The sequence below is a fragment of the Notolepis coatsorum genome (assembly GCF_963971535.1).
Source record: "Notolepis coatsorum genome assembly, chromosome: 11".
Taxonomy (NCBI): domain Eukaryota; kingdom Metazoa; phylum Chordata; class Actinopteri; order Aulopiformes; family Paralepididae; genus Notolepis; species Notolepis coatsorum.
Window position 1 is genome coordinate 67871392 of NC_140175.1, and position 15474 is coordinate 67886865.

At 43.7% G+C, this 15474-nt stretch overlaps 1 protein-coding gene across 1 annotated transcript in view; it reads left to right on the forward strand.

The window, feature by feature from the left end:
* Window positions 1-15197, forward strand: part of sfswap (splicing factor SWAP) — a gene marked incomplete at its 3' end in the record, with an annotated part of 295870 nt that extends 280673 nt beyond the window's left edge. The window contains exons 16-17 of the mRNA XM_084324950.1: window positions 9394-9549; window positions 15047-15197. Of these exons, the coding sequence (XP_084181076.1) occupies window positions 9394-9549; window positions 15047-15197 (307 nt within the window). The remainder of the gene's footprint in view (window positions 1-9393; window positions 9550-15046) is intronic.
* Window positions 15198-15474: the final 277 nt, after the last annotated feature.

The following is a 15474-nucleotide window of genomic DNA, read 5'->3' on the forward strand; positions in this document are numbered from 1 at the left end:
ATAATCCAATAAGAGCTCCGAGTGCCAAGCAGATGCAGATAGGCTACATCATTTATGTTTATGTTATGTTTTATTAAAATGTTTATGACGAGTCATATACTATAATAGTATAATACTATAATATTAGTGTAGCCTAATCTTTATCTGCAACTGTGAAGAAAAACCCCCATGGTTTAAACGGAATGAATAGACACATACAATATATATATATATATATATATATATATATATATATATATATATAAATAAATATAAAAAAAAATATTTGAATGTTGATTTAGAATTTGAACGCCAACGTAACGAACAAAGGTTCGAACGTTTGGGCTCAGCCCTAGTGTGCAGGCATGTGTACATAGAGGACTCCAGACTAACCTGTCCCCCTGGTGCTACCTACTCAAAACTACAGCTTCAGCACAACATTCTGTAGCATAATCCACGCTGTTCCTCATACTACAGTACTACCGGAGTAGTTGGCCACAAACCTGTGCAAAGTCGATGGGGTTAAGCTCCTGTTTGTACAAGCTCACTGAGATGTCCTCCACGGTGCACAACACACAAAGTAGATGTCAGTTCAGCTTGTGCAGGCAGCAGCTCGACCCCAGCGACTCTACATTGGTTTGAGGCCAACTATCTGGAGCTAGTGTGAGGAGGAGCAGTGTGTCTTGTGCTGAGAAAGCACTCTACCCAATCAGCTACATTATTAGGGCTAGGCTTCCAAAAGTCCGAACTATCCCTTCATATCAACATTATTTTTTTTTGTATTTTATTTTTTTATTATTTTTTAAACATAACATAAAATTAGACACACAAGCATTAACAGTAAACATCCAATGTAAATCACAGGACTATACATTCCATTTGAATCAATATAAATGTAGTTTACGAGATATATACCTAATACTTGCTATCTAATACAATACATACATATGCTCTTGCTCGCTCTCCCCCCCCGGACCCCCACTTGGATAATCCATCCATTTTCATTCGTTTCTAACCAGGCACTACAATGCATATGCTAGCCTTTATTCTCTCCACCACTTCTAACCAGATTGCAATGTTGGTTCCACTGACACCTAAAATTCTTGCTGTAGATATCTCTAGATAAATCACATCGAGATAGGTAAGAAGTAAGAACCCATACCTTCCGGCACATTTGATCCGGTTGAATCCATCGTGATGCTATCAGCTTTTTAGCAGCTGTGAGACCGGATAAAACTACTGTAGTCTCTTTAGCTGTATAGGGGCTGCAAACTGAAAAACATCATTCAACAGCAATACAGAGGGGTGTACAGGTATGTTCAGAAATAAGAATTCTGATAATTGCTGGGTCACTTCTTCCCAGAATATCTTAAAAGACGACTCCACTTTTTTTGGAAATTAGCTTATTTAACATCTTCCCTGGAGTTAGACAAGAAGATGCATACCTTTTTTGTCTCTGTGCGTGCATTTTAGCTTTGGGAATAGACGCTCCGTTAGCATAGCTTAGCTTCATCACTGGAAGTGGGGGAGGACAGTAGCCTTACAGTGCCTTACAGTGTATTGCAAGGTCTGACATTGACCAAACTTGATATGCATGACCTTGGTGGGCTCTAGGTCAACTCCTGAAAAGGGGGTCAATGTCAGACCTTGCAATCAAAAGTTAGGGGGCGCACTGAAATTATGGCAAGGGTTATTAGCCCCCTAACTTTGATTGCAAAGTCTGACATTGACCCCCTTTTCAGGAGTTGACCTAGAGCCCACCAAGGTCATGCATATCAAGTCTTGAGTCTATGTGGTGCTACTATATTTTCTTCTAAGTTTCTCCAGGATACAGATGCTTGGGAGTCAAACCAGGTTGTCAGTGGTCTTAAAGAGTACGCTTTAAAATAGTGGTAAAAGTCTGGAAATGATAATCCTCCGTCGGCTTTGTTTCTCTGTGCGGTGGATCTTTTTATTCGTGGAGGTTTGTTATTCCAAATAAATGTATATGCGGTGGAGTGTAATTTTTTCCAGTAACCATCAGGAGGGGGTAACGGTAACATTGAGCTAATGAAGTTGATTCTAGGTAAAACATCCATCTTAACTATTGATACTCGGGCCTGTACTGAGTTTTTAAGTTTGGACCACCTGTCAAAGTTGTATTTGATCTTATCTTGGAATTTTGTGTAATTGTACTTCACCGTTTGGCTTATAGTAGGGAATACCTCAACTCCTAAACATCTGAAGTGTTTTACCATTGGTATTTTTTCTGGAAGGAGTATATTCTTTGCAGGGGCATTAAGTGGTAGGAAGGCCGACTTTGGCCAATTTATCCTAAATCCCGATAGATTGCCAAAGTCATCAATCAACTTGAGAAGATGAGGCATTGAGGTGGTACGGTTTTGCATGAACAATATTACGTTGTCCGCATATAAACTAATATGATGTTGTGTGCCCTTAATTGCGATTGGTTCTATGGATTGGGATTGTCTTATATATTGTGCTAAAGGCTCTAATGATAAAGCGAATAGTCCGGGACTAAGAGGGCAACCCTGTCTGAAAGAGCGCGATACCGGAACGTTTTCGGAGGTGATTATACCTGTTGTAATCATGGCCGCTGGGTCTTTGTATAATACTTTTATCATATCAATGAATCCTTTTCCTAACCCCATCCTTTCTAGTACTGCCCATAAATAAGACCATTCCAACCTATCAAAGGCTTTCATCGCATCCAGGGACAGCATCGCTGTAGGTGGGGTGTCATCCTTGCTGGCATCTAGCACATGTAATAACCGTCTTATATTATCCGTGATCAAGCGGCCTCTTATGAAGCCAGTCTGATCAGGATGAACTAAAGACGTCATATGCTTTTGAAGTCTGATGGCTAATACCTTGGAATACAGCTTGATATCGGTTCCGAGGAGGCTCAAGGGTCTATAACTACTGCAATCGGTGGGGTCTTTGTCTTTTTTAAGAAGGACTGTTATGAGTGCAATATTGTCGATCTTATGGAAATAACCCCTCCTTGATTGAGTATAAAATCATATTAAGTAATAGGGGTCCAATTACATCCCAGCATGAGAGGTACATTTCTGGTGGGATACCGTCCCTTCCAGGAGCCTTACCACTTTGCATTTCAGATATATCCCCTTCATATCAACATTCACCACTAACATATTCTTATTTTTTTCCCCATTTCATTACACACACCCCCTCCCCCTCTTGCATTGTGCATGTGGCATCGCAGGAGAGATCTGTCCCTGCATATTTCATGCTTCGTAGTGCCACTGAGCCGCCAGGCACTCCTGTGGGAAAGGGTCTCAGCCTTTGTTCGCCCGCTGACTCATCTCAATTGTCTACAATGGCAGAGAGGAATCTGAATGATATGTAATGCCACTACAAACAAGGCACTGGGGAGGGGGGGAGGGAGGGAGATTCCAACTTCAACCCACAAAGTCACAAGCACATGATGCAACACATCGCTGAGGCATTGATCAGCCTGGCGGCTGAGGGGAAGAAGCTCAGTCTGTGACGAGCTTTCACAGCCTTTGGTATCCTCAGCCTTCTCCCAGAGGGGAGCAGGGTGAAGAGGCTGTGTCCGGGGTGGGAGGGGTCGGCCATGATCTTCCTTGCCCTCTTCAGCGCCCTGGAGTCGTGCAGGGACATGAGGGAGGGCAGGGGACAGCCGATCACCCTCTCCACAGAGCGAATCACCCGCTGCAGCTTGGCGAGATCTTTTGCTGCTGCAGCGGGGAACCAGGAGATGATGGAGTGGGTGAGGATGGACTCAATGATGGCCGTGTAAAATTGGGCCATCATGGTCCTCGGTAGTTTGTATGTATTCAACTGCCGGAGGAAGAACATCCTCCCCTGGGCCTTTTTGAGCAGGCCCGTGATGTTAAGCTCCCATTTCAAGTCCCGGGAGATGGTCATGCCAAGGAATCGGCATGACTCCACGGAGGCCACCTGGGTGCCTCCCAGAATGATGGGAGGGGGCAGGGCTGCTTTCCTCCTGAAGTCCACTACCATCTCCACTGTCTTTTGATCATTGAGCTCCAGGTTGTTGCAGCTGCACCAGCTCTGCAGCATCTCGATCTCCCTCATGTAGGCCGACTTGTCCACCCTGGAGATGAGACCCACCAGGGTGGTGTCGTCAGCTAATTTCAGGAGTTTTACCGAGGGGTGGAGAGAGACACAGCTGTTGGTGTACAGGGAGAACAGTAGTGGGGACAGGACGCAGCCCTGCGGGGAACCGGTGCTGGTGGACCTAGAGCTGGAAATGCTCTTCCCCAGCTTCACCCGCTCAGACCTGTTGGACAGGAAGTCGGTAATCCACCTGCGAGTGGAGGCCGGCACCTGCAGCAGGGATAGCTGGTGCTCCTGGATGGGTGGAAGGATAGTGTTGAAGGCCGAGCTGAAGTCCACATGCAAGATCCTGACATAGTTGCCTGCGCAGTCCAGATGTTCCAGCGTGTAGTGCAGAGCCATGTTCACAGCATCCTCTGTGGATCTATTGGCTCTGTACGCGAACTGCAGCGGGTCCAGCACGGGATCAGTAATGAGCTTCAGAGAGATGAGGAAGGGGTAAGAGAGAAAGAGAGCTGGGAGAGTGTGTGTGAGAGAGGGGGGGAGTCCTCAGCCCTTGTGTGGGTGAATTTAACAAGTTCCTAATGTTTTCTTCCCCTATTATTTCATGTACACTTTATTCATTGTTTTAAATTATTATTTTCTTGTGCATCACTCTGTTTTGAATTTGATGCAAATTTGCAATGCATGAGGGTCATCCTTTTGTGTTAAATGGCTGCATAAAGCAAGCATTTGTTGACTCATGTTGATAAGAGTATTAAAACTAGAAAAAGATCTGTTTAAGGTAGATTTAGAAAAGAAGAAATGCGATTAATTTGCAATTAATCGCGAGTTAACTATGGACAATCATGCGATTAATCAGATTAAATATTTTAATCGATTGACAGCACTAATTTATATATATAGACACTAGGGCTGTCTTAAATACTTCGAAGCTTCGTTCGATGGCACAAGCTTCGAACATTGAAAAAAAATCGAAGTAAAAAATTAAAAAAAAAAAGATTATAATGATATATATATATTTTTTTGCCTCAAATCTTGCGCCTTCATGTTCTCACAAAGCAACTCATAGTGACCTATACTGTACATATAACCACCAAGCATGATCACACAGACCTATATATGATCATTTATACCTATAACCACCAGGCATGATCACACAAGACCACTATATCTCGCTATATATGATCATTTATACCTATAACCACCAGGCACAGTCACACAGACTACCTACCAAATCCATTGATGTGAATTCTTCAATATAAAGCTGTGCTGCACCCAGGCAGCGCAGCCGAGTGAAACCTTGTTGGCTGCGTCACAGTCACGAAAGGGGCTACTTAATTCATTAATCCAATCCACTTTATTTATAGAGCACATTTAAAAACAACGTTTGCCAAAATGCTGTACAAGTCCCACAACATAAGATAAAAAAAAAATAATTATAATAATATATATAAAAAAATCATTTTTCATCAGCCCTAATAGACACACACTGGTGCAATCTCAACGTGTTTTACTAAATGATCAGTCTGGAGCCCTTGCGTATTTGTTCTCTCTGGGTTGTGTGTGCGTATATATATTTGTGTATGTGTGTGCTCAGAGCTCTCGGCCAGTGTAAATGGTCAGATTCAAACCAACAGTCTCTCTCACACAGCAGACCCAGGGTCAGGCAGGGTCACTGTCTACACAACTACACCCTGGGTTCCTCATCTGGTGTGGGTGGAGGGGGGCATTACGCCAGGGTGAGTTGAGGTCATCTACATGTGTGCACACATGTGTGTGTTACCATAGTATCAACGGCCTCACAGAACTACACTGTGCGAGCTCCCGTGTGTGTGTTTAGTGCAATTATCTGTGTGTGTTTGTATGTGTGTGTAAGCAATAGCATGCATTCATGCACATGTTTGAGAACATACTCACTTGTCCATGTCCGTCTGTGTGTGCATCCATGTGTGTGTCTGTGTGTGTGGGTGAGGTGTTCATGTGTGATAGTGTTGCAACACCCACACCAACCAGCAGAACTTCTCTATTTACTACTACATTTAGGACACATTATAGAGTTTGGCCCCCCGGGACTCTCCTCTGCATAATGACCATCCTTTGTTCTTTAGCAAAGGGCCGGATGTTGTTCGTTCAGCCCACGCACAACACTGAAAGATTACCTGTAATTTAGCGAATGCAAACGACAAGCCAGAGCTACAGTAGAAGACCCCCCCCCCCCCCACACACACACACACCCACCCACCCTCTCTCTCTCTCTCTCTCTCTCTCTCTCTCTCTCTCTCTCTCTCTCTCTCTCTCTCTCTCTCTCTCTCTCTCTCTCTCAGGCCATGGTTAGACTAGGTGTTTTTGTTTTGTTGCTGAATGAATAAGTTTGCTGTCCCTGTTAAATAGAAATGTCGTTTTGGCAGGAAAACGCGTTGCCCTACTGACGACGCTGAAATTGTGTTTCCGTTTTGGAAAAACGCCTGAAAACGAAACGAAAACACCCTAGGTGTAACCGACGCCTCAGTGCGTGAGGATACTTACATTGTTGATGCTAGAACTCCCAAAATAGCGTTGGCATAAAAAAAGAAGGTAGGCCAGCTGTAGTTTTAGTATTTCCAAATTTTGTTTTTGTGTACCGCACCCCTAGTATTTACATCCAAATTATGTCTGGACCTGACTGTATATCCCTCTGTCCTCTCTCTCCCTCTTTCTCTCTATATATATATATATATATATATATATATATCCAAATGGCTTCATTGGCATGATGTAACACTGTACATATTGCCAAAGCATGATTTTAAACATTGAAAAGCTGCAGTAAATAGTAGATGGAAGTAGAAATAGATATAGTCATAAGAAAGCTGACTGTCAGCAACTAAACTGTCATCAAATATAACAGCAACAACATGTGTCAGGTGTCACTCACTGTCCTTCAGTTTATGGCAGGCAGCAATATAGGCTGCTGCTAACTCACAGCTCTTTTAATCTATTTTAATAATGTAATATAAAGATGTTTCTACTTTTCACATTTGGTGAGGAAGTATAGAAGTGTTTCAGGCTCACTGAGGATCAGGTCACAGCCAGTTTCCTTTCGGCGGCCATGTTAACCGATGGGAGCGCTCCTACCGGACCCTCCGCTGCCGGCTCACGGTCTTCAGTCATAGTTTTGGTGTTGATAGTGTTTCCCCTACCAGTGCCTTGAAGGTGCGGTCCGCCCCGCCAACGGGACCCCCTGCCCCTCCTGGAAGCAATTATTTTATTTTAGATTTCTTTAATTTGTAAACTTGTACATGTAATCGGAGCAGAGGAGCAGAATCTCATGTTGACCGGCACGGAACAATGTGCTTCTGATGTAGTAAACAGCCAGGCTCATGCTCGCGCAAGAATGGCTCTTTGGCGTCCAGTGTGTCCCTATTGTGAGGGTGAAATGACAGCAGGTTTTGAGGTGTCTCCCCTTTTCAATAGCAGGGTTGTGCTCACTGAGTCTGGACTTTGTCAATGTTGTTTTTTAGTTTATCAGTCACTGTGTTCAAATGATCTGCTATGGTGTACTGGATTTATAGCCAGATAGCACTGACTTTTGCTCTGTGCTTTGTTTGTGTTTGCATTGGTACTGCAGGGCTTGGTAATATTGTTGTGTGTTTAAAAGTTAATTGCTCTTTATTTGGTCTCCCTCTATCTCTCTCTCTTGTTACTATTGTCTATCTTCCATCTCTTCCGGTCTCAATTTCTCCTATCTTCCTATCTCTCTATATTGCTCTCGTTCTCTCTCTCTCTATCTCTTCATCTCTCTTTCTCCCCCTATCTCCATCCCTCTCTATATTTCCCTCCCTATCGCTCTCCCTCCCTCTCTCTGTACCCCCCCCCCCCCTTCCCACTATCTTCCTCCTCCCTGTCTCTCTTTCTATATCTCCCTATGGATCTCCCTCTCCCCCTATCTCTTCCTCTCTCTCTCCATCTTTCTCTCTCTCTACTGTCTCCCATCTCTTCCGGTCTCAATTTCTCCTATCTTCCTATATCTCTCTCCTTATCCCCCCCCCCTCTCTCCATATCTCCCTCTTGCTTTCTCCCGCTCTCCTTCCCTCCCTCTCTCTATCAATCCTCCTCCCCCTCTCTTTCTGTCTCTCTCCCTCTCCATCTTTCTCTCTCTCTACTGTCTCCCATCTCTTCTGGTCTCAATTTCTCCTATCTTCCTATATCTCTCTCCTTATCCCTCTCTCCATCTCTCCCTCTTTCTTTCTCCCGCTCTCCTTCCCTCCCTCTCTCTATCAATCCTCCTCCCCCTCTCTCTGTCTCTCTCCCTCTCCACCCCCTCTCTCTTCCCCTATATCTCTCCCTATCTCTCTTTCTCTCTACTGTCTCCCATTTCTTCCAATCTTTATTTCTCCTATATTCCTCTTGCTCTCTCTCTCTCCCACATTCACCCCTCTGTGTTTCTCTCTGTCTCTCTGTCATATTTTCCTCTTTCTCTCTGTCATATTTATCCTCTGTTCCTCGCTGTGTGTTCTCAGTCTTTACTACTCCCATCGTGTTCTCGTTTTACCTCCACCCCCCCGCTACCCCCTCCAGACATCTTTATATCCTTCTCCTTCTCTCCATCACTGACTTTTAGCATGCTGTGTCAGGCCTGTTCCCATACTTTGGGAACTATAAGCTTAGATTTACTACAGCTTATAAAACGATACTCCTCCTTTCCAATACCCTCCTATGTCGAAGCAGAGAATGTTTCATTATGTTGTGTGTAATTGTGTTTTATTCATTGTGTTGTGTGTAATTGTTTCATTCATTGTCGTGTGTAATTATGTTTTAATATGGATTTGTTATGATCCCCATAATCTAACGCCTTAGCGACCACTAGTGTTCCTGGGTTCCACAGTGTAACGTGTACATTGTTTTAAATAAAGTAGACGTATGTCACAAGGAAGCCATGAAAAACATGAGTATATCAATATTAATTAGAATAACATTTTCTTTATTATTATTCAAAAGAAGAAGCGTATTTCTTTAGAGTCAATGTATGCACGGCAGTCTTTTGGTGTATCATAGATACACACACACAGCCCCTCCACACACACACGTGTTTCTTCAGAGAGGTCAGGGTGCAGGGTTGATGGATGGTTGATGACAGTCAGCCGTGGCCCTGCTCTATTGATCGGTGTATATATCGGGGCACCAGGCGGGGTTAACGAGAGGTCTGCTCAGACAACACAATATCATAATCAGCCTTCTCGTTCCACTTAGTATTCTCCCATATATTCCTGACTGGAGGGCAGGTTCACAGGTCAACGTGGACTAGCGTCTCTCTGAGGCCCAGTCATTTTACTAATGTTTACTCTCTCTCTCTCTCTGCTCCTGTAGGTCACGTTCTCGCTCCCCAGGGAGACGGGACAGAGGAGGCATCGCGTCGGAGAGAAGGCGCGAGGAGAGGGAGAGGGAGCGCTACGGGCCCCCAGCACCCGCCGCATATCGTCGAGGCAACAGCCCCAGTGTACGCAGGGCTCACTCCAGATCTAGGTAACCGTGCAACCAGATGTCACCAGACGACAATGAAGATGGCAGTGATGGTTGTCCAGACGCGTTTATGCTCCCGGCATTGATAGGCATTTCTCTGATAGGCGTTGCTCTAATAGGCACTGCTTTGATAGGCGTTGCTCTGATAGGCACTGCTCTGATAGGCACTGCTCTGATAGGTGTTGCTCTGATAGGTGTTGCTCAGATAGGCATTGCTCTAATACAGGGGTCTCAAACTCAATTTACCTGGGGCTGCTGGAGGTAGAGTCTGGGTGAGGCTGGGCCGCATCAAATATTCCACAAAAAAAGGTTTTAAAGTATTCCAAAAAAAAGTACAACTGATCCAATCTTCTCACAAACTCACTAAAACCTCACAAACACCAGCAACTAAGCATTCTCAGTGGTGTCAGTGGACTCATCCACAGCTATGGAAATGCACTGCATTTATTTTAATTCTATCACAAAGCTGTTGATCAGCCAGTATTTCAGTTATTCTGGTTGCTGTGCTATCTGAGGAGGATTTGCCTTTGTTTGCCTTCAAACATGGTCTCCATCACTTCAGTCAACATTATTTTATTATTTATGCATCAGAGAGAGAGAATGGCTTCTTGTGTTTAGCCAACACCCATGCCACTGAGTGAGGACTTGGTTGCTTTTTCTCGTTGTGACATAGCTTTAACAATAATTCTGCTTGCAGCTTGATATGATGATTTCATTCCATTTATTTTTGTGGTTCTTAGCACTGAATTTTGAGGAAAGGCTCCATCAAAATAACTGTTTTGTTTCGTAGTGGCGTTTCAAATTGTCACTCTTCACAAGAGCTACCGTTTCTTGGCATATTAGGCAGATTGGTTTGGTGCTGGGAGGATGCACGCATATTTTTCAGTCCATTCACCTTTGAATTGCAGCGATTGTCACTGTCGACTTTCCTTTTACTGGCCATCTTTGAACATGCCATATTTTTCTACTAACTGCCTGCTGGCGAAACTAGGCTACTAGCTACATTTATGGGTGTGTGGGTGGGGGGAGAGAGAAACGCTGACGGGACGCTCAATGTGATTGGACCAGAGTAGCCAGACAGACACAGACAGTTAGAGCAGTGCTTGCAGAGGAGACAGCGGAGAATTTCGAGGATGCCTGCCATACGCACTGGATATATTTCCCTTCCACTTGGTATCACTCCGGAATCACGTTTCAACCAAGTCACTAACGTAACGTTGCTGTCATGAGCCTGCGCTATGGTAGCCTACAAGTGATCAAATAAATAAAACATCCAACTCGCACAACTACGCGGCAAAAAGTTGCGCGTGGGCCGCACTAACACTAAACTTTGATGTCGGTGTTGTTGCTAATCATACATAATTATGCTAGCCTGTTTTTTAACTAATTTGTGATGCCATCACAAACACTGGCATTTAAAGGGTACAAATTAAAAAAAATCTGCACCAGAATGCAGGAAATGAAGTCTTTGTAACAAAAAAAATCCTGGTGGGGGACCCCCAGACCCCCTGCTTAAAAAGTGGCCTGACTGGGGCTATATTTTGCACTATATTTCCTGGCCTGAATGATTTCCCCAGTCCGGCCCTGGTTAAAAGCCTCCAATGCTTATTAGTGTGTGTGCGTTTGAACGTGTGAAAAAAAAGAAAAAAAAAATATATATATATTATAATAATTATTATTATTTTTTTAACCTCCTATACTAGTGGGGGTCGCGGCTCTCTTGACACCGTTATTTGGGGGTTGCGGCCTGAAAAGTTTGGGAACCCCTGCTCTAGTGAACTGATGTCACCTGGAGGAGAGCAGACCTCTAGTGAACTGATGTCACCTGGAGGAGAGCAGACCTCTAGTGAACTGATGTCACTTATTCCCACCTTCACCTCTCCGTTGTCCCTTCATATCCTCCTCTATCATGTTCCTCTATTCCTCTCTCTGTGTGCTCAGTCTTTTTCCACTTCATCTTTTTCTCACCCCCCCCCCCCCACCCCTCCCAGACATCATTATTTCCTTCTCTGTCTCTCCACCACTTGTCAGCATGTTGTGAGGTCTGCTCTCCTCCGGGTAACATCATCGGCGGAGTTTCTCGAGGGGGAGGTGTTTAAAATGTGTCAAAACGCCCCTTTAATCTTTTCACTGAAGTTCAGATCCAGAGCAGTAGTAGACAACAGTAGTATTCACAGATCTCCAGTTTATCAGCCTAGCAAATACACGTATAGGGGACAAGTGTACCGTTAGGAAGTAGAGAACGAGGGGTCAGAGACTGTATAGTGTGTGGCCTCTGGAACCACATTATACACACCTACTAGAGCAGGTCCAGAAACCACCAGAACCATCTGCCCTCTCTCCTTTACTCTGCCCCAGGGCTGTCAAGTCACTCTCACCCCAAGCCAAGTCTCCAGTACTCAAATCACTAAATCACCAGTCCAAGTCCCAATTACTCACGTTAATGTCCTGAAGAAAGTAACACAAAAGAAAAGATCCTTGTTAACGAATCTGCATGAATAACTCATTAAACAACACAACACTAAATATATTTTAGAATGATTGCAATTAGCAAATATAATAGTTACCGGTATATCTCAAAAAGCATTAGACTACAATTCTTGATCTGGAGTATACTGTTCCAGATTCTAATCACAGAAGCTCAAGTCCGAGTCATACCAACAGACGTGGATTTGAGCACAAGCCCGCTCATCTGATCTGAAGGTTCTCGGTTCAATCATCCATGGACATTGAATCCATTAAATTATATAAATAAAAAAAATATCAATACCTTTAGTATCCTTATTATTTCATTGAGCTGTAATTAAACACAACACAAGGATTCAATGTACCTGAGGACATCACTGGTGGCCATATTCAAACAAATTTACTCTCAATAGCTGTCAAACTAAATGAGTATTTGGATGTATTTGGATGTCCGTGAGATCATGTGAAAAATAATACAGCATTGCTTTTTGGTGAAGTGGCCCTTTTGCAAGAAGATTGAAAAACAATATTGTCTTTGTATTGAATCTAACCACGTCGTGTTGCACACATTAGTAAACCTGTCTGGGTGAGATGAGCAGAAAACGGCAAATGAAATATCATCTCTGCTTGACTGGTTTCTGGTTGACGCTGTTTGCCGCCGCGCTGCTCTGGTCCATGCAAATCACAGCCTTATTTATTTCTCATTAATAATGCACTGCAGCCGTGATCGTCACCGCGACTTGTTTTAAAATAGAAACCGTATATACATATAGGATGTTTTAAAGCCCCAATCCTCAATCTAAACGTGTACAAAAATGGGTGTTGATGTTATCTTCCTATCTCTCTCTATCTATCCCCCCCTCTCTCCCTATCTCTATATCCCTCTCTCTCGCTCTCCCTCTCTCTATATCCCCATCTCTCTCGCTCTCCCTCCCTCTCTATCTGTCTCTCTCCCTTAGTTTTATTAGTAATTTAATTATTACTAGAGTATCTCTTTGATTTTAGTCCCTTCCAGAAGTGCCATGTCAGGAACCTTTACTTATTGTTAAGTAGCCAGTGGAAACTATTAGTCTGAACTGACATCCCTGAGTTTCTTGGCATTTCCAGTAGAGGTTGGAAAGATAATCATTATATACTAATTGTGATTCTACATTGATGTGCAATATATCTGTTTTCCTAGTCCATTTTCTGGGTTTTGAATGTGTTTATTTTCCCTGATTTTAGCCTAGAAAAGATATGCTAATGCTATTGACTCCGTTTTCAACCATGAATCTAACGGCAATACTTAATGAATCATACAGTGAAGTGGGCCACAAATAGTTCAAATCATAGAGTATAGAATAGGCTTGAATCAAAACGTGGGATGCATTGAGATGAGTGTGATAATTGCATCGCAACTCTAATAATTATAACTGCAATGAGTGGCCATGTCCCTGGTGATTCCCACCGCTCATTTCTAGTCAGGAGAGATGGTCTTATCTGGTTTATCATCAGCATGGAGCTTATTGCTACTGGCTTTCCAGTCAGTTACATCATGGCTGTTCGGTGAAAACATTGTGTTTGATCTTGTTCTTTTATTTTTTTTACTTGTCTGATATCCATAGATTTGATTTCTAATTAAAAATATATATTTGAATGTGTGATTGAGTTTTTGCTTCAGGAAGTGCATTCGGCATATCAAATTAGTTGAATGTGTGCATCGCCACAGTAATGCCTAAGTTCACTCTCAGGACACCTTGGTAAAAACATATTGTGTCTGAAAGCATGTTTAGAAATCACAGATGCCCGGGTCTAATCCTCCATTCTCCTATTATCTCCATCAAATACCAGTATATAAGGCTATACCGCCTAATGTTTGACCACTCAGTTCTTGGTTTCGTAAAAAAAATAAAACGCTTCATGTTGGGGACCTAGTTGAGATACGTTTTCTTCTTTTTGTGGGACCCAGGCTAATGGAAACATATTACTACAGTTGTTATGTGGGGGACCCAGGCTAATGGAAACATATTACTACAGTTGTCATGTGGGGGACCCAGGCTAATGGAAACATATTACTACAGTTGTTATGTGGGGGACCCAGGCTAATGGAAACATATTACTACAGTTGTTATGTGGGGGACCCAGGCTAATGGAAACATATTACTACAGTTGTTATGTGGGGGACCCAGGCTAATGGAAACATATTACTACAGTTGTTATGTGGGGGACCCAGGCTAATGGAAACATATTACTACAGTTGTTATGTGGGGGACCCAGGCTAATGGTAATGTATTACTACAGTTGTTATGTGGGGGACCCAGGCTAATGGAAACATATTACTACAGTTGTTATGTGGGGGACCCAGGCTAATGGAAACATATTACTACAGTTGTTATGTGGGGGACCCAGGCTAATGGAAACATATTACTACAGTTGTTATGTGGGGGACCCTGGCTAATGGAAACATATTACTACAGTTATCATGTGGGGGACCCAGGCTAACGGAAACATATTACTACAGTTGTCATGTGGGGGACCCAGGCTAATGGAAACATATTACTACAGTTGTTATGTGGGGGACCCAGGCTAATGGAAACATATTACTACAGTTGTTATGTGGGGGACCCAGGCTAATGGAAACATATTACTACAGTTGTCATGTGGGGGACCCAGGCTAATGGAAACATATTACTACAGTTGTTATGTGGGGGACCCAGGCTAATGGAAACATATTACTACAGTTGTCATGTGGGGGACCCAGGCTAATGGAAACATATTACTACAGTTGTTATGTGGGGGACCCAGGCTAATGGAAACATATTACTACAGTTGTTATGTGGGGGACCCAGGCTAATGGAAACATATTACTACAGTTGGTATGTGGGGGACCCAGGCTAATGGAAACATATTACTACAGTTGTCATGTGGGGGACCCACCAGAAGAAGGCCCACGACCCATTTTGAGTCATCACCCCATAGTTTGAGAAACCATGCTCTAGGACTGCAGGGTTTCATTTGGTGGTGGATCTTGTCACATGTCTGGTGTCTCTCCCAGGTCGCCTCATGAGAAGAGGAAGAAGAAGAAGAGGTCCGTCTCCTCTGCCCACAAGAAGCCTGCTGCGTCCTCCCTCTCCCCCATCTCCTCCCCCAGCAGAGCCCTCTCCCCCCCAGCCAGCCCCGCCTCCAGCCTCGACCACTCCAGGTAACTCGCCTTAACACAGCCTGTCAATCAATCACTCCGATGGACTGGCCAGGTTGTAGATGATTCCTGACATTCCTTTTACGTTTTTTTTTCTGATGGAAGTTCAGCTTTATTCAATATTTGACGGTGGACAGGAATTTGTGTGGGTGGTCCCCGTGAGAGTCTAACCTTAACCCTGGCAGTGCCTTGCTCTACCCATTGAGCTACACTGGGAATAGAACCCCTAACCCTGGCAGTGTTAGCGACTATGGCTCTAACATGCCACACACAGACACAGACAG